Raw genomic sequence first — 17,087 nt, 5'->3', positions numbered from 1 at the left:
GCAGTAGGCAAACGGAGCCGGATAATTTCCATTTATCTTGTCCTAGCTGAGGTAGGTCTGCGGATGGCCGGTAGGAGGCGCCCCAAAGGATCATTCCATTGGTCTTTGGAGACGCTCGGCTCCTGTCCTCTTCTGGTTTCTCTTAGAAGGAGCCGGGAGAACCTTGACGGTCCAGACGGCGGGAAAAGTGATAGTGGGGGCGGGTTCCTTGGCAGTTCCACGGTCATCTCCCGGTATCCCCTCACTGATCCCCGGACGGGAGAGACAGGCTGAGTCCGAACACCTTGCCAGGGCCGCACCTCCCTCTCCCTGGATGTCCCACCCCCGGCACTCAAGCACCGCCCCCGACTCTCAGGCCCCACCCCCTGAGGCCCAGTCCCCTCCCCGGCACCCGCCTGGGCGGCGCTCACTCCCCAGCGGGGGCCCGGGGAGCCTCCAGGCGGAGAGGCTCCCGCCCGCCCGGAGCAGCGGCCTCCGCATGGAGGGGCCGCTGGCTCCTCTAGCGGGGTCGGGGCTACTCCCGCTGCCGCTGCAGGGAGGGGGAGCCGCCGCTGTTCCGGAGCCCGGAGCCCGGCAACACCCCGGACATGAGACGGCGGCGCAGCGGTACAGCGCCCGTCTGCTGCAGGCCGGCTACGAGCCCGAGAGGTGACGCCCAGGGCAGAGCGCGCGGGGCGCGTCCGGGGCGGGCGCGGCGGCTCCGGGAACCGGGCGACGCTGCCGGGGAGGGGAAGGGCAGGCCCCAGCACCCTTGCCCTCTAACCTCCTCAACCCCTAACTTCCTGAAACCGGGTTCCGACGCCACGCACCTGGCTTTGGTTGGGGGATGCGGGCAGGCGCAGGGCAAAGGGTTCGGTGCCGCGCTGCATATGGGAGCAGGTCAGGAAAGCGCTCCGTAAAATCTTAGCTCTGTATCGGACCTCCACTACACCACCCGACGATACCTGGTCCAAGTGGCTCCAACTCCTGGGGTTCAAACAGTGCTTGTTGGAGTCCCTGTCCAAAACTGTTTACTCCTCCTTTAGTTGTTTCCTCCCAGAGCTATCTCCAGAGTCTTACTGGCAGGTGTAGGTGTCCAGATGGATGCATCCTCAGAGCCGGGTGAGGACACTGTCCCCTCCTCACCATTCGCTGAGGTCTGACGAGGCTGCCAGTGCAGCTCACCTCAGGGTTTCTTCTAAGATTCAGGACCCCCTCCTGCCCTTAGCCTGCTGGGGTCTGTAAGAGTCACTGGAGGAAGAGTGGGGGTGTTGAGCTGGGCCCCGGGGGAGACCGGCTGAAAAGGAGACAGTGGTTAATCTCTGGATTGTATCACAGCCTGAAAGGCAATCCCACTGTCCTTCCGGTCCAGAGGATTTGGACTTCTTTCTCTGCCCCATCTGTTGGTGCTCAGCAGCTTGGAGAGGTGACCTGGAAGCTCGGTTTGGGGGGGGGGGTGGTCTGGGGGAATTAGCCCTGCAGCTCGGCACAGGGGCTGGCAGCTTATGTAAGAACTTTTAAAGGCTTAAGGGGCTGCTGGGTGAAGCCTGGCCCCTCCTGCCCTCACAGGCTGCCTCTCTAGAGTTGACTCAGGTCCAGGCAGCCTTATCCTTCCCCGCATCCAGGAAACCCAGCTTCTAGGGTGCAGGGTCCAGGGTGATAGATAGGGAGAGGCCAGACAAGGTTGAGGGAACAGGCTAGGGCACTTGGGCACTTGATGGAGGCAGTGCCTTGGTTAGAACAGGTATTGCAAAAGTATCATTTCAGAGCTCAGGCTGGGGCCACGAAGTAGCATTCCTTCTCCAGATTGTACTTGTGCACAAAGGGGCCATCCCCCACCCCCCGCCCCCGCCAGTCTGGGAAGAACCTGTGTAAAACCTGAGCCCCAGCCAGGTGGTGTAATGAGATTCCAAACCTGCTGCCTAGACCTCCATCTGCTATCACTAGCTTAGAGCTGTGGGAAGAGGACAGGGTTGGATAAGAAATCCTGGGTCCTGAGTTTGAGGCCAGTGTTACTGTTCCCTGGCTTGAACTTGGCCAAGCCATGTCCCCTGTCCCAGCTCAACAGTGCTGTAACATTGTTGTTGTTACCTCTTCTCCTCATCTCCACCCTTCCCTCAAAATTGTTTTGAATTCTTGTCCCTTCAAACAGCCCTGGACAGAGATCTCCAGGCTCCCAGCCTGGGCACTGTTGCCCCACGGCCCTGAAGAAGGGGCTTAGGCCTGCTCCTCTGCCCTCCTGGCCTCACAGCTGCTAGGTGGGGAGCCTCCGGGGACCAAAAGCCCTTCCTCAGGCTGACAAGGCCCACTGGTTGCCTCGGTGTCTCCTCCCCATGGAGGAAGCAGCTGGGGAAGATCAGGAAGAGGGAGGAGGAAAGCCACGGGGATGGATTAACAGTCTCTGGAAAAGGACAGCCTAACCCAGGGCTGAGCCCAGCAGCTTAGAGTAATGAGGAGCCCTGACACAGGTCAAAGCAGGAGGGGGTGTGAGGCAGCAGAAGGGGAGTAGAACCATAAGGTCTGTCATCACTGGGAAAATGACCCTCCCCATAACTCAGCCTGGCAGCCTCCTCCCCTGGGTCCAAGTTCTGGGCTGGGGCCGATGTCACATTAAGGTCATCTGAGATGGCAGAATCCACCTGCTGTCCTGGGCCCCAGCTCTGGTGGAATCCTGAATAGTACCGTATCCATTCCTGATCCTTGCTGTAGAGCATAGTGCCCCAGAGCAGGTTCCTTAGAGATCTAGAGAGACCACAGGAGAAGCTGTGTTCTGCGCTTGCAATGGCCTTTCTGCAGCTAGAAAAATGCCCCAGAGTAGCTTTGAATGGCTAAGGTCCTTTCTCTGGCTTGTCTCACTGCTCTGCCTCCAGATGGCCAATGAGAGGTCCTAGTGCTGTGCCCCTCAGGTGCCCCCATAGGGCATGGGCCCTCAGGCTGAGTCCATGGGTGCTGAGAAGCCAGAAGAGGCAAGCTGGCCCAACCCCTACTCAGCAGAGAACTCTGGCAGGCCCACTCCCTCCCTTCCAGTGCCAGAGCGCCTTCAGAAATCCCCATCAGGAGCCCTCCTCAGGGCTCCACTGGTGGGCAGGGAAGCTTGGGGGAGGGGGGTCTGTGATGTTTTCATCCCTCACAGTAAGAGGAAAGAGGACACTGGAATCTGTGTGTCTCCTCCAGCACTAGCCTCATGGGCCTCATCGCCCTAGCTCTGTGGGAAGGTCCCCCTCCCCTCTGCATACAGATGGAACAGTCTGTATTTTCCTGGCAGGGTCCCGGGGTGTCGCTGGGGGAGGCTGGGCGTCCTAGGGAGCCTCCCCTGGGCCTGGCTGCCACCAAACTGCGGAGAGGTAAACAAATCCAGCCTCCCAGGGCTGGGGAGAGAGGGAGGGAGCACCACAGACAGCCACCTTGCCAGGGGGAGGACTGTGTCCCTGCCCTGCCTTTCTCTTCCCTTACCTAGAAGTAAGCTGTGGGGACCACAGGAGGAGGAGGGAGGGTACCCTGGAATTTGGGTTGGGGGTCTGCTCTCTAGCTTTTGGTCAGGGAGTAGTGTGAGCAGTTCCGGTCACACAGAGGGAAGGGTCTGCCCCCCTGCCACCCCTCCTCTCCCCATGTGAATCAATTTGCTACCAAATCTTAGTGCCCCCATGTAGAAATCTGGGTCTTGCTGGGCCCACAGGGCCACCAAACTTCTGCTTTGGGAAATCCTCAAAACCTCCATAGCCTCTGTCCTAATTTGTGTGCATACTTGCCTAAGCCAGGCCTATGATCCTCCCTCACCATCCTACCACACTACGCTCCCAAATAAAAACAAACGTTCTTCTGTGGGCTTAAAACCCTGATATACACACCACTTTCTGAGCTGGGGATAGGAGAGGCATTGGATCAGGAATCAGAGGCAGTACTCATCCTTCCTTGCTTTCTGAACTGAAGGTTTTGCATCTGCGAAGTGGGAATACCTAATAATTGTCAGTTAATGGATTGTAGAGTAAATGTGATCATTTATGAAAAATGCCTTATAAACGGCAGAGGGCTTCAAGGCCTCCTAAAGGTCAAGGAGTGTCATTGTTAAGAATACCCGCCCCCTAGGAATGATGCTGGGGGAGATGGGAACCCACACTGCTGGGAGGGCACAACCACAAACTCCTGTGTGTTGGGGAGCTGTGAGCCCAAACCAGTTTCTCAGGGCTGCAAGCCCTGATCAGAGTCTGGCCTTTAGTATTGGGTAAAGGCAAACCGTGTTAGAGGTACCCTGGGGGTGGGGAGTAGGACAAGGAGAGACTCAGGTCTGCGGGGGCCAGCAGGCTCGGGGTGGGGGGGGGGGCGGGAGGGCGCCAGGTATCGGCCACCCAGGTAGGGAGCGAATGGGGGGGGGGAGGCAAAGGGGGCGCTGCGGGGGGCCTAGGAGGCGGGACGAAAACTGGTGGAGGGGGCGTGTCCCGGCCTGGTTCAGTCCCCTCCCCCGCTGGATCCACACTCCCTCCCCCGCCCGGTACGCGGGGCCGCTGTGCCACTGCGGGCGGCGGCGGCGTCTGGGCCGGGCTCCGCCGGGCCTTTGTGCGGTGCGGGGCGGAGGCGGCGGTCTCCCGGGGGGAGGGGCGGGAGGAGAGGGCGGCGCCCCGGGCCCGCCTTGCCGCTGCCGCAGCCCCCGCCCCCGGCCCGCCTGGCCCGCGGCGGCAGCGTGGCCGCGGCGCGGCGTCAGCAGCAGCGGCGGCGGCGGCGGCGGCGGCGACAGCAGCGAAAGCAGCAACAGCAGCGGGGCGGCCCGCGCGGGTGTTTATGTCGGGTCGCGGTGTCTCCCAGCAGCATGGCGGACTACCTGATCAGCGGCGGCACCGGCTACGTGCCCGAGGATGGACTCACCGCGCAGCAGCTCTTCGCCAACGCCGACGGCCTCACCTACAAGTAAGCCCCGGGGGCCTCGGCCCCACACCGGTGCACTCACCAACGCGCCGCGATCCCCCGGCCCTGGCGCCGCACGTGCACGGCTCCCCCCTCGGTGACGCCCGATTCGAGTGACTGGAAGGGGGGGGGGTGAGGGGGCTGGGCAAGGGAAGGAAGGAGGCCCGCGCTGAGAGCAGACGGACGTGGCACAGCGACATCACGGGCCCTCGGTGCTTTGCCCCGTTTATGGCCGGATCCGGGTCCGGCTTGCCCCCTTCCTCCTCTCTTGGGCATCTTGGCCCCGTGGAGGGGACTTGGGGTGTGTAGGAACTGGAGATGTGGGAGTTACGGAGAGACTTTTTCCAGACCTTGGTCCAGGACACCCTCTGGCTCCCAGCGTCACATGAGAGCAGAAGGGACCCTGGAGTGCAGTTAAGGCAGCTGCTTGGGTGTTGCCTCCAGGAGAGGCCCAGCTGGGCAGTTGGGATGGCTCCTTGTTCCCAGGGACCCATCCAGCCTTCCACTTGTGCCCCTGCTTGCCCACAGGTTAGCACTAGTGCCCCCGGGGACATTAGTATTATGTGACTACCACCCCATATGGGATTTTGGAGGAGGGTGCGACCTATCTGTTTGCCCCTGGCTTAGTTTGCTTTTCCGTGGGCTCTGGGCCAGTTGTCCTGCGGGCTGCGGGCCTGGCACTAGCTCTCCTCCTGGCTGCAGGACTGTGTCCATGCCAGGAAAGAGCATCAGAACCTGGGACCAGGAGGAGGAGGGATGCTGGCGACCCGAAAGCATCTCTGCCCTGTCTCCTGCCAGTCCCTGCCTTTGCCTATAAGTGTTCCTGCTTGACAGGCCGTTTCCCTAGACCCCAGGATTCCCAGTCACTCCTCAGTGGTTCCTCTTGCCTGGGCTAAGGCATGGGCCAGGTGAGGGATGGGTATAATACTCAGAAAATGTCAAGGGGCCTTGACTCCCGCGTTTCTTGTCCTGCCTCTCAGTGAGCCACAGAGGCCTCTTCACTCGACAGAAAGGCTGCCAAGGGCAGGGGCAGTTAGGGGTTTTTATTCGTTTGGTGGTCTTTGATGAAGGAGGAGAAAGTATCTCTTTGCTATATCATTCACTGGAGTCTTCTAGGAAGACTCCCTAAGAGAAATTCCTAGGAATTTCTCTAGGTCTGGGGCAGGTTAAAGACCCCACCCCTCCCGTCCACCCTCTAGCTTTTCGTTCCTGCATTTGGGGTGCCGTTTCTTTGCTTAGTCCAGCTAGGAGTGTTCCTAAAGTGTGGAGCATTTGCTTTTGGGTGAGTCTGTGAAGGCCCTGTGATTTCAGGCCGACTGAGCCCATAGGGCCTATGGCACGGCACCTTACCATACCCATGCAGGCCTGCGTTCCCCTTCTGGGGTTTGCTGTGACCGTGGCCCACCCTAGGGTTGGCAGCTGTCATACTTTGGCAAGGGCCCCAGCATCCTGGTCCTAACAACTGTAAGCCCCCTCCTTCCCTTCCGCATCCCGGGCTGTGTCTGTAGGTCGCTCCAGTTCAACTGGCGTGGAGTGCCTGCTCTGTCAGAACCTGCCTCACGCTCAGCCCCCTGGGGTCCCTCCACACTGTTCTGAACCCTGTGTGACTCAGCAGCCCTGGCACCGGGCTGTGCAGCGTGTCCCGTGCTCTGTGGTGTCCATGCCATGCTGCACCAGTGAATTGTTTTCGGGTTCATTCTATGTTTCCTTACTGTCTCCCCCTATGAAGATTGAGAAGTTTTCAAGGGCAGGCCCTGTGTCTGCTACATGTGTCGTTACAGGAACTTCTGTGCCCCTCGATGAACTCTTAGCCCTGAGGGCAATAGACATTTGGGGCCAACTGCCTTGGTGGCACCCCAGGTCCACAGACGTTCTGCTGGCTTTGGCTCTGGGTCTCCGGGCCGGAGTCAGCAAGATGCTAGTGGGGGGGGCATGAGGGTGCTTCAGCCCTGACCAGGGAACAGCAGGGACCGGAGGGCTCCCTTCTCTGCCCCTCTTCCCACCTCCATGCTGCCTCCCCTGGCATGGCAGGCCCTGGCCCTTTCGGGTACCCCTCCCCACCCAATAACACTCACTTTTCTGTCTTCACAGCGACTTCCTGATTCTCCCAGGATTCATAGACTTCATAGCTGATGAGGTGGTGAGTATCTCTTCTGCTGACCTGGGGGAGGGGGACTATGTGTGTAGCAGAAGAGGCTGATTTCATGCTCAGGGGCGGGGTGCGGGGGACACTTTTCTTGGGAATGTAGCCTCTATTTCTGCCACAGAAACTGGCACAGTGCAGTGGGTTATGTCTAATGGGGCAGAGGCAGCTGTGGGGATTCAGGGGTACGCTGAGTGGTGGGCCAGGCACAGAGCGGGAGGGCTGTCCCTGACCGCGCCCGCGGTGAGGTTCCAAAAGGCCCAAGAGAAGATGGGCGTGGGTGTGGCGGCCTTATTACCTTAGACAGGAAGGATTGGATCTTGTCTGAAATGCTGAGCCAGGACATGACAGAAGCCAGTCAAATTATGGCGACTTTGGATGAGGCGGACAGACTTGTTTGTGGATCCATAATGCACAGGAATTGGCGAGAGGATTTGAAAGAATTAGATTTTGGACAAATACAAGGAAACACAGTGCCTCGCTTTATTGGAGGGGCCAAGTGATGAGTGAGGAGCCAAGTGAATGAACAATGTCCTTTACACAGTTAGTATGTGACAAAATCACAGAAGCCAAGGGTTAAGTGCTGATGAGTAGAAGTCATTTCATGGAAAAGTTAGCTTATTCTATGATGAACTTGTGCACATTGAGAAAATAGTTTCCTTTGTTGCTGTTATCGATATTTATTTAGGTCTGATCCTCATGAAAGACCAAAGGGCCTGAGTGTACCTGGATCGCTTTTATGTTGGGGAAACTCATGTCCAGCCTGCTTGCCAGGGCTGACGCAGACAGATTTTTAGGGGGAAATTCGGGCTATTCTGGATATGTCTTTTTTGACAGCATCCAGGAAGTCTTGGTTCAGCTGTTCAGTTTAACAAAGCTTACCAAGCTCTCTGGCTTTGTGCCAGACCTGAGTGGGGTGCGAGGAAGAAAGGGATGGAAAAGTCTCCCCACTGGCCATTCAGGATGTCCCCATCCTATGGCCTGTGTCAGGAAGGCTGTGGCTCTTGCCCTGTGGTACAGTGGGGGAAGGAGGAGACGGGGGAGTTTTCTAGACTGCAGGGCCATGGTTCTGAACCAGGATCTGTGGATGGGCTTCAAGGGCCTATGGATCTCCAAAAATTATATGCCAAAGTCTGTGAGTGCATTGGGGGCTAGGATCCACCAGCTCTTGGCCTGAATCTCAGAGGCAGATTCTTCCCAAATGTGTATTTGCAGCCCTGACCTCTCTCCGAGTGGCAGACCCTTAGTCACTTACTTTCCTGGATGCCTGATAGACTTCTCGTGCCTTCTCCTCCTGGCCCTGTCCTGGCCCCACCTGGCCCTGTCCAGCGGCCTTCTCGGTGGCCTCCCTGCCTCAGGCCTCGTCACGTAGAGTCCATTATCCACATTGGAGCCTTAAGTGACCTCTTTAAAACATAAATCAGATCATGTCTCTCTTCTGCCTGAGACCCTAACCGCCCCCCCCAGTGGCTTCTCATCTCAGAGTCAAATCTAAGCTTCGCTCTGTGGCCTTCAAGGCGACACATCCTCACCCCTTAGCTCCCGCCCCTCCCTTTTCTCCCTACCGCACTAGCCTTTTTCTTTCTTAAATACACCTCAGAAAGACTTGGAACCAGAGGCAGGTGTCACACACAGCTCCCTCTGCCTGCAACGACAGCCCCTCAGACTTTGACTTGATTGGTTCTCACTTTCACATCCCAAGAAAGAGGCTTTGACCACCACATCCTTCTTCCGGTGGCCACTTTTCTTTGTTGTCTTTCTTTGGAGCCTTTATCCTGACTGAGATAATCTCCTATGTGTTTTTCGTGTTTGTCACCTTTCTTTCCAAGTAGAATGTAACCTCCAGGAGGGATAGCAGGGACCTCACCTGCCTTGTTCAGTTCTATAGCTGCAGGCCTGTCCTGGTGCTGGGTGCCCATAGGGGCTCAATAAATGTTTGTTGAGTGAATGGTAAAACTCTTCACCTAGACCCTGCCTCTATTCTCAGGACCTGACTTCAGCCCTGACTCGGAAGATCACCCTGAAGACACCGCTGATCTCCTCCCCAATGGACACTGTGACAGAAGCTGACATGGCCATTGCGATGGCTGTGAGTCAGACACCTGGGTGGGGACCCAGGGTTGGGGAACCGAACAGGGTGGGCTGGATTCAGAAGGGAGGTTTGCAGCGTGAGAGTGTGGGCCCCTGGCTCTGATCATGCTTCCCTTCCACCCCCAGCTGATGGGCGGTATTGGTTTCATTCACCACAACTGCACCCCGGAGTTCCAGGCCAATGAGGTGCGGAAGGTCAAGGCAAGTACCAGGCCTGTCCCCAGAAAGAAGATGCGACCTGGCCGCCGCCTCCTTAGAGATCCTCCTACCCTCCCACGCCAGCCCTGCAGGCTGGTGCATCCCCTGGCCGACGGCCGTGGGGTCTTGTCTGCTCGTCGCCACGGTGGGGACACGGGGCCCAGCCCTCATCTTCCCACCACCCTCTCTCCCCATTAAGGGCCCTGGCTTCTCTGTGGCATGGCTCGACGACTTCTAGCCTTTTCCTTCTCCTGTCTTTACCCACAGAAATTTGAACAGGGATTCATCACAGACCCCGTAGTGCTAAGCCCCTCACACACTGTGGGCGACGTGTTGGAGGCCAAGATCCGGCATGGCTTCTCGGGCATCCCTATCACTGAGACAGGCACCATGGGCAGCAAGCTGGTGGGCATCGTAACCTCCCGAGACATTGACTTTCTTGCCGAGAAGGACCACACCACCCTGCTTAGTGAGGTACCTCCAGGGCAGGGAGGAGTGTGGCTGGGGCATGGCTGACATCTTGGGGCCTCACGCTGGTTCCTGTGACCAGGGACCAGAGGGAGGCCTGGCTCCCTTCTCTCTCACCTGCCAACCCGCAGGCAAATGTTCCTGGCTCCACAGGTGATGACTACGCGGAATGAGCTGGTGGTGGCTCCAGCGGGTGTGACATTGAAAGAGGCAAATGAGATCCTGCAACGCAGCAAGAAAGGTACCTGGGAGTAAGCGGAAATCTCAAGACCCCCCAGACTTGCTCCCTGTACCCCAGGCCCCCTGTCTCCTTAGAGCTTTGCAGGTTGTCCCAGCAACCAGGCTGGGCCTTGGGAAGGTTCAGACAATCCCAGCCTGGAGCATGAATCCTGACGTCCTTATTCAGCATCTCCACAGTATGTCTCCCCAAATAGCCAGTCCTGTGAAATGCTCATCACGCACACAAAAAAAGTCTGAAACATGCTGCTTTCTAACCCCCTTATTCCATAAGAAATTGTGTGTCAGCTTATTGAAGGCCCTGAGAAGTCCTGTAATTAAATTTATTTGACATAGGGGCTGCTGACATAATATTCATCAGGTCCCCGTGGGAGACACTGGGAAATGCTTCCGTGGCTCATGCTGGATTGTTTCTTAGGGGCGGTATTGGGGAGGGCACATGTTCCTCCTTGCAGGACAGCCTCACATTTGTGCCCTGGTTAGAAGTTTTCGACCACTGTGGCCTGTGGCCTAGCAGGTGAAAGGCTGCCAGTGCTCAGGGGCCACCCACCCAGCCTGGTTAGGCCACAGGGCAGGAAGAGCTCTGGCACCTACTTGGCCGCGAGGTTTCTTTGCTTCCTGTTCCTTGGGAAGAGGTCCAGGTCCCTAGGAGCATTTCCCGGGCGGGTGCTGTCCCCTAGTGGCTGGTTTGGATACTTCAGTGGGATCTCTAGCCTGGTCTGTTTTGACCTCACTGTCCCCTACTCCCACCCCCGCCCTGAGAGGCCTGCTCCTTCACCTAACCTCTGCATTCCTCGCCAGGGAAGCTGCCCATTGTCAATGATCGTGATGAGCTCGTGGCCATCATTGCCCGCACTGACCTGAAGAAGAACAGGGATTACCCTCTGGCCTCCAAGGATTCCCACAAGCAGCTGCTGTGCGGGGCGGCCGTGGGCACCCGTGAGGATGACAAGTACCGCTTGGACCTGCTCACCCAGGCAGGCGCCGATGTCATTGTGCTGGTACGGGCACTGCCCTGGAGCAGGGTGGTTTCGTAGAGTAGAAGCTTATGAAGACTCAGGTTTGCCCCTCAGCTTGGAATCGGAATTAGGAGGGTCACTGGTACTCCGACGGCTCAGAACAAACTGTTAGTCCCCTCTGAGGGCCCCCTGCACTCGTAAGCTGACCCTAATACTTCCAGCTCACGTTCTTCGAGAGCCTCCCGCTTGCCAGATCCTGCAAGACCTTTATGTAGATGAACTCATTTAACCTTACAACAGCTCCCTGAGGTACGATACCAGGTCTCGTTGTCAGACGAAGAAGCCAGGGTTGAAGAAATTCAGTAATTTCGTCTGGTAGTGAGTGGTGGGAACGGGATGTAGCCCCAGGCAACATCTCCTTGCTGTGAGGACCAGTCCACACAGTGGGTACGATGGGGCCTTGCTCTGAGCCTGTGAACCAGTGGTGCTCAACCTTTTGGGGAAAGCAGGCCTCTTTGAGACTCAGTCTGCTGAGAGTCGTCAAGTGTTTTCCCCGGTGGGGGCAGGGGAAGAGCTTTCTCATGACATTTTTCATACAATTTCAGGAGTTTTTCATTCGTGATCCCCGCCTCCCCCCGTGAGGACTATTAGCCATCGAAGCCTAAGCTTTCCCATCCCCCTTCTCACAGGACTCCTCCCAAGGGAACTCTGTGTATCAGATCGCCATGGTGCACTACATCAAGCAGAAGTACCCCCAGCTCCAGGTGATTGGGGGGAATGGTGAGTGCAGGGTCCCCTGTCAGCCCCCAGCCCTTGCCCCCTCGCTGTGTAACTTCTCTGGCCTTCAGCATCCCTAGGTGACAGCGTCGCTCCTGCACGGGCACAGGGGGCTGAATGAATGGGCGTGGTCACTCTGGGTTGGGGGGCTAGACTGGGGTCCCAGGCAGCCCCAGGGCAAGCCAGGGGCATCCCATCCTCACACTGTTCCTCTTTTGCCCGCTCCTCCAAACCGTCCCCTCCACCCCCAGTGGTGACAGCAGCTCAGGCCAAGAACTTGATCGATGCTGGTGTGGACGGGCTGCGTGTGGGGATGGGCTGTGGCTCCATCTGCATCACCCAAGAAGGTAGGTGTCAGGAGAGTGATGCCAATCAGAACACCCCACTGGCCCTCCACAGGCGCTGGGGCCCCCCTCTCGTTGCACAGATGCGCGGTAAATGCCTGCTGCGCCAGGCCCCTTCCCAGGATGGTGGGTTCGGGGCTGACCTGGGCTCGGACTCTGCCCGTCCGGCCCACTGACTCGGGGGAGGCTGGTGGAAGATAAGGTTGCTACGAGTTTCGGGTGTGTGCCAGCCTGCTTCTCAGATTCTGGTCAGGAAGGCCCAATCTGGAGGTCCGAGGCTGATGTGAATACTTCTCTGAGGTGCTTGTTGGAAGCCAGCTCAGAGTTTGGACCAGCTTTGTGACGGGCAGATGCTTAAGGCATGGAGACAGCACGTCCCTGCCTGTGAAAAGACATACACGCCCTTATGGCCACGTGGCAACAGTGGGAGAGGGGGATCCATTCAGTCACAAAGCCCTTTTGCGGGGTGCGCTCCTGAGCATGAAGTGGGGCAGTGCGAGACCCTGACGCGTGTCCCTGTGTGGTTGAGGGGTGCTCCCTGGAGCCTGGTGTCTGACTTGTGGGTCCTGGCTTGACCTGAGGGGATGTATCCGGCCCCTGTAGTGAGAGTCATTTCTCTAGAACACTGAGTGACCCGTTTGGTCTTTAGGGCCTCTGCTTTTAAGCTTCTACCCTTCGCCTTAGCTGACTGCTGTGGTAAAACATGGGCCTTTCCTCAGTAACTTAAATATTAATTGAGCACCTACTATGTGTCAGGCACTGTTCTAAATCTTGGGATGCAACAGGGTCAAGACAAACACGGGTACTTGGAGAGAAGGCCTCTTCTCTATCTCCAGCCCTCAATAAGTCCTAGTTCCTTAGAATTCCCACGCAAAACCTTGTACTTGAAGGCTTTGGACAACTAAACTCAAAGAAATGCAACCCAGTATCCCCAAGGAGGCTGTGAGCACCCAACCCTGGTATCAGGCTTTGCAAATGAGAGAGGTTGATGCTGGGGACGCACCAGTCTGGGGTGGGGGCGCTGTACTCGGAAGGCCAGTACTGGCACACCCCCCTCAGAATCCCGCACAGTGCTGTGACGGGTGGAGGGGTCCCTGGAGTGACAGTCACCCTGTGTTATTTGCTGCCACCCGTCTTGTGCCTCAGACATACCACCCAGCCCTTTTCCTTTTCCCAGAGGTCGGGCACAAGGAGAAAGGGGCCCACCCCTGGCTCCTGTGTTGCCGCTGGCACCTCTGACTTGTGTACCCTCCCGCAGTGATGGCCTGCGGTCGGCCCCAGGGCACTGCTGTGTACAAGGTGGCCGAGTATGCCCGGCGCTTTGGGGTGCCGGTCATCGCTGATGGTGGCATCCAGACCGTGGGTCATGTGGTCAAAGCCCTGGCCCTTGGAGCCTCCACAGGTGAGGGGGTCTGCTGGGGATTGGGCGGGCTGGTGGGGGGCTGGGAGCCGGGCGAGGGCAGTAGGAGATCTATGGGGCCAGAGGCACTAACCCTCGACCACCACAGTGATGATGGGCTCCCTGCTCGCCGCCACCACGGAGGCCCCTGGCGAGTACTTCTTCTCGGATGGGGTGAGGCTCAAGAAATACCGGGGCATGGGCTCGTTGGATGCCATGGAGAAGAGCAGCAGCAGCCAGAAACGATACTTCAGGTGCCCTGCTTCTGAACCCTGCCCCCAGGCAGATCGGCCCGTAACCCTTCGGCCTCCACCACCGCCTTTGACTTCCTAAGATGGTGCCCAGTCCCCCCTATTATAGTTCTGGAAACCGAGGCACAGGGTACAGGCAGCGGACGTGGGGTTGCCCCCGGGCCATCTGACTCAGAACGCAGGCGCTTTTACACGGCAGCCGGGGAGTGGCTACTTTCGGGGTGGGGGGGGGGCTTCTGGGTGGCATCCCCTCTGTTGGTACCCTCGAGGGGGGGGGTGGGCTCCCCTGAATCATGGGCGGCTTGGCTCAGTCTCTTCGCCCTCCATGCAGTGAGGGGGACAAGGTGAAGATCGCACAGGGGGTCTCAGGCTCCATCCAGGACAAAGGCTCCATTCAGAAGTTCGTGCCCTACCTCATAGCAGGTATCCAGCACGGCTGCCAGGATATCGGTGCCCGTAGCCTGTCAGTCCTGCGGTGAGTGGGACTTGGAGTGGGCGGGACGGGGCACTGGTGGGGGGACACCTGGGAGGCTCCTGGCTCCTCCCTGCTTCCTCTCTCTTTCTTCCTGTGGTGTCCCTGACCTGCTCCACCTACCCGCCCTCAGGTCCATGATGTATTCAGGGGAGCTCAAGTTTGAGAAGCGGACCATGTCGGCTCAGATCGAGGGTGGCGTCCATGGCCTGCACTCGTAAGTGTGGTGGCCTCCTTGCCCCATCTGGCTGGCACTGGGTCGGGCAGGTGGGGCCGTGGTTCAGGGGCCAAGCTGAGGTTTCAGGGATCCCGTGGGCCATCTGCTCCAGGGATGGATGCTGCTGCAGGATGACCCCATCACCCTGTCCTGCAGGGCCTAGCCCACCCTTGAACCCTGTCCTTTAGCCCCTATGCAGACAAGGCCCCTCCCCTCCCCTCGGGCATCTCCCCGAGCAGGGCATGGGAGACGCGGCTGCTAGCCCCTCCCGGGCTCCCAGTCCCTTGCTTGCTCAGAAGCTTGGTGGCTGGTGGCAGGGGCTGGTGGTGCTGGGCTCTTGCTGGTGGCAGCATCGAGCAGGCTGGTGGAGGCTGGGGGCACGAGCCCTCTGGCGGGAAGGGCAGAGAGACAGATGCCAGGGCCGGTGCCGGGGCCACCGTGGGCGGGAGCAGTGCTAGTTGGCAGCAAGTTGCAGGCATGCATCCCCGCCCTGGTCGAGAGGGCCTGGCCCCCCAGGCGTAGGCGGGCATCTAACCTGTGTCTCTTTCTGCCCCATCCTCCCGTAGCTATACCTTTCTGCCGTGTAAGTAACCGCGCTGCCCGGGGCCAAGTGTAGAGTAGAGCAGGGGCAGTGTGGGTGGGACCTGGGCTCGGGGTGGGGGGCACTGGGTTGAGGGGGGCACTGGGGTGTAATCGTGGGACAGGGACCCTAGGGCTAGCACCGTGCTGGGGGCAGCCGACAGTAGCCCCTCCTCCGGCGGAGGTGCAGAGAGATGTCCCTGCCCGCAGGCCTGAGGCTTCCCCGTCTTGGATTGGACCCAATGACCGCAAGGGGCCTAGGCCACCGTGTGTGCAGGGGTGGGGCAGAGACACGGGCAGCAGAGGTTCGGCTTGCTCTGAGCTTGCTCCAGGAGACCGGGCTGTGCCTTCTTGAGCTCTGTCTCCACCCCCAGCATTGAGGACAGTCTACTCAGCTGTAGCTGTGGCCAGAAGGAGCATGGCTGTCTCTGGACCTGGCATGGTTCTTTGAGGAGCCTTGGCCTGGGGAAGACAGAGGCACAGGGCCTGCTCTTTCCCCCTCCGGCCCCCCATGTGGGGCCACCCTGGCAGCCCAAGGCCTAATGGCAAGGGAATCCGGGAAGAGGGCAGGGTCCAGACACCCACTCTTGGCTCCCCTCTTGCCTTGTCCCCACAGTTACGAGAAGCGGCTGTACTGAGGACGGTGGTGGAAGCCGGGGCAGTGGAGGGGGTGCACCCCAGGATGCCCCTTTGAGCACAGCCTCCCTCCATAACTGAGTGGTCCATAGATTTGCACTACGGATTCCCCAGCTCCTTTCCAGGGAGAGAGGAGGGGAGCCCCTGAGGGTCTGCGGCCCCTCCTGGCCCTCCCCTGCAGAGTCAGGACTGTTCCTGGGGCTCGGATGCCCTGGGAGCCCCCCGGACCCCCCCTCCTCCAGTCCCCCTGAGCCTAGCCAGCCTGGGCTCTCAGGCCCTGTGCCTGCCTCAGGTCTTTCTCGCTGCAGCCTGCTCCGGCCTGGCTCCCACCCCTGGGGCAGGTGGCCCCTCCTGGCTTCTGTAGGGCACCTCCCTCCCCACTCCCCACCCCAGAAATGGTGCTCTCCTGGCCCTGCCTCTGGCCCCTTCCTGGGCTGCTGCCCGCTCAGCCATGTGGCACTTCTGGGCTCCTGACCTAGGCCAGAGGGAGGTCTCTGCCCCCTTCCCCTGGCCCTAGGCTCCCCAGGCCCTGCTCCTCAGGCCACTCCCCCTGTTCCTGGCCCTGGGGAGGAGGCTGACCGTCATTCCTGGCTCCCCGCCATCCCCAGGTGTACCGTTCCTGCCCTCTCCTCTCAGCTGCAGTCGGAGGCTTTAACTTTGCACACTTTGGGGTCACAGTTGCGTCATTGTATATTAAATAACCTGAATAAATCAAGAGGTCTCAATACCTCTGCCATCCTGTTTCTGCCCCTCATCCACTGGGCAGTTGGCCCCTATCCTGGTGGTGAGCTGCAGCCCAGAGCCCCCATCAGAGCTGGGCCGGGTGGGGCAGGGGCACCAGGCCCAGCCTCCCCAGGAAGGTGAGGAGGGCGTTGGCGGTGCTCCAGGGGGTACTGGCGCAGGTGGGCCGCGTGACGAGAGGTCTCCCAGGCCTGTGCCTACACCGGCACGCTCACTGCTACCCGTGGACAGCAGCCCACACAGGCAGCGTGGCAGAGGGGTGGTCGTGGTTGTAGAAGACGGGCATCGGGAGCCTCGCTGTGGCTGCCCGAAAGTACCCGCTACAGCCTGGTGATGCCGGACGGTGCAGCCTGGACACGGGCAGAAGTAGAGCACGGCCGTGGCCCTGACCGCTGAGCCCAGGGCCTGCAGTGTCACCAGCTGAGACACACATGTGGGTACCAGGTAGAGTGGGTTAGCTCCCACTGTTCGTCTGCTGCTCAGGACCCGTGTCCTAGCCTCAAACCCCTCCTGATGGGGACAGCAGGGACACACGGGCTGCTGAATATCCCTAGGGTTGGGGGTCCTGGGACATTCACGTTGCCTTCCTCTGCCTCTGTTGTTATGGCTGGTCATTGGACACACAGCTGTGCCACCAAGGTGCAGACATCACTCAGGAGCAGGAGCAAAGAAGATGGCCTGAATGCTCCAGTGGCAG

The 17,087-nt window shown here is 59.2% G+C and overlaps 1 protein-coding gene across 2 annotated transcripts; it reads left to right on the top strand.

The window, feature by feature from the left end:
- The first annotated feature begins 421 nt into the window (after positions 1 to 421).
- Positions 422 to 16,376, top strand: IMPDH1 (inosine monophosphate dehydrogenase 1). 2 transcript variants are annotated; one of them, XM_047096175.1, is made up of 15 exons: positions 422 to 648; positions 4,783 to 4,881; positions 6,970 to 7,018; positions 9,009 to 9,110; positions 9,239 to 9,313; positions 9,578 to 9,784; positions 9,932 to 10,019; positions 10,817 to 11,016; positions 11,664 to 11,754; positions 12,003 to 12,098; positions 13,354 to 13,497; positions 13,604 to 13,748; positions 14,077 to 14,220; positions 14,351 to 14,434; positions 15,630 to 16,376. In XM_047096175.1, exons 1-15 carry the CDS (start codon positions 479 to 481, stop codon positions 15,649 to 15,651), a joined length of 1,716 nt encoding a protein of 571 aa, XP_046952131.1. In that variant the 5' UTR covers positions 422 to 478; the 3' UTR covers positions 15,652 to 16,376. The 2 variants fall into 2 exon arrangements, with proteins under 2 accessions (XP_046952131.1, XP_046952130.1); XM_047096174.1 differs by having other exon boundaries at positions 4,780 to 4,881.
- The last annotated feature ends 711 nt before the right edge of the window (positions 16,377 to 17,087 follow it).

Source organism: Lynx rufus, unplaced genomic scaffold (assembly GCF_022079265.1).
Source record: "Lynx rufus isolate CCGP_SWC_20201006 ecotype Redwood Valley unplaced genomic scaffold, mLynRuf1.p SCAF_4, whole genome shotgun sequence".
NCBI lineage: Eukaryota > Metazoa > Chordata > Mammalia > Carnivora > Felidae > Lynx > Lynx rufus.
Note: the sequence above shows the minus strand (reverse complement) of the source record. Positions and strands in the feature narration are given on the sequence as shown.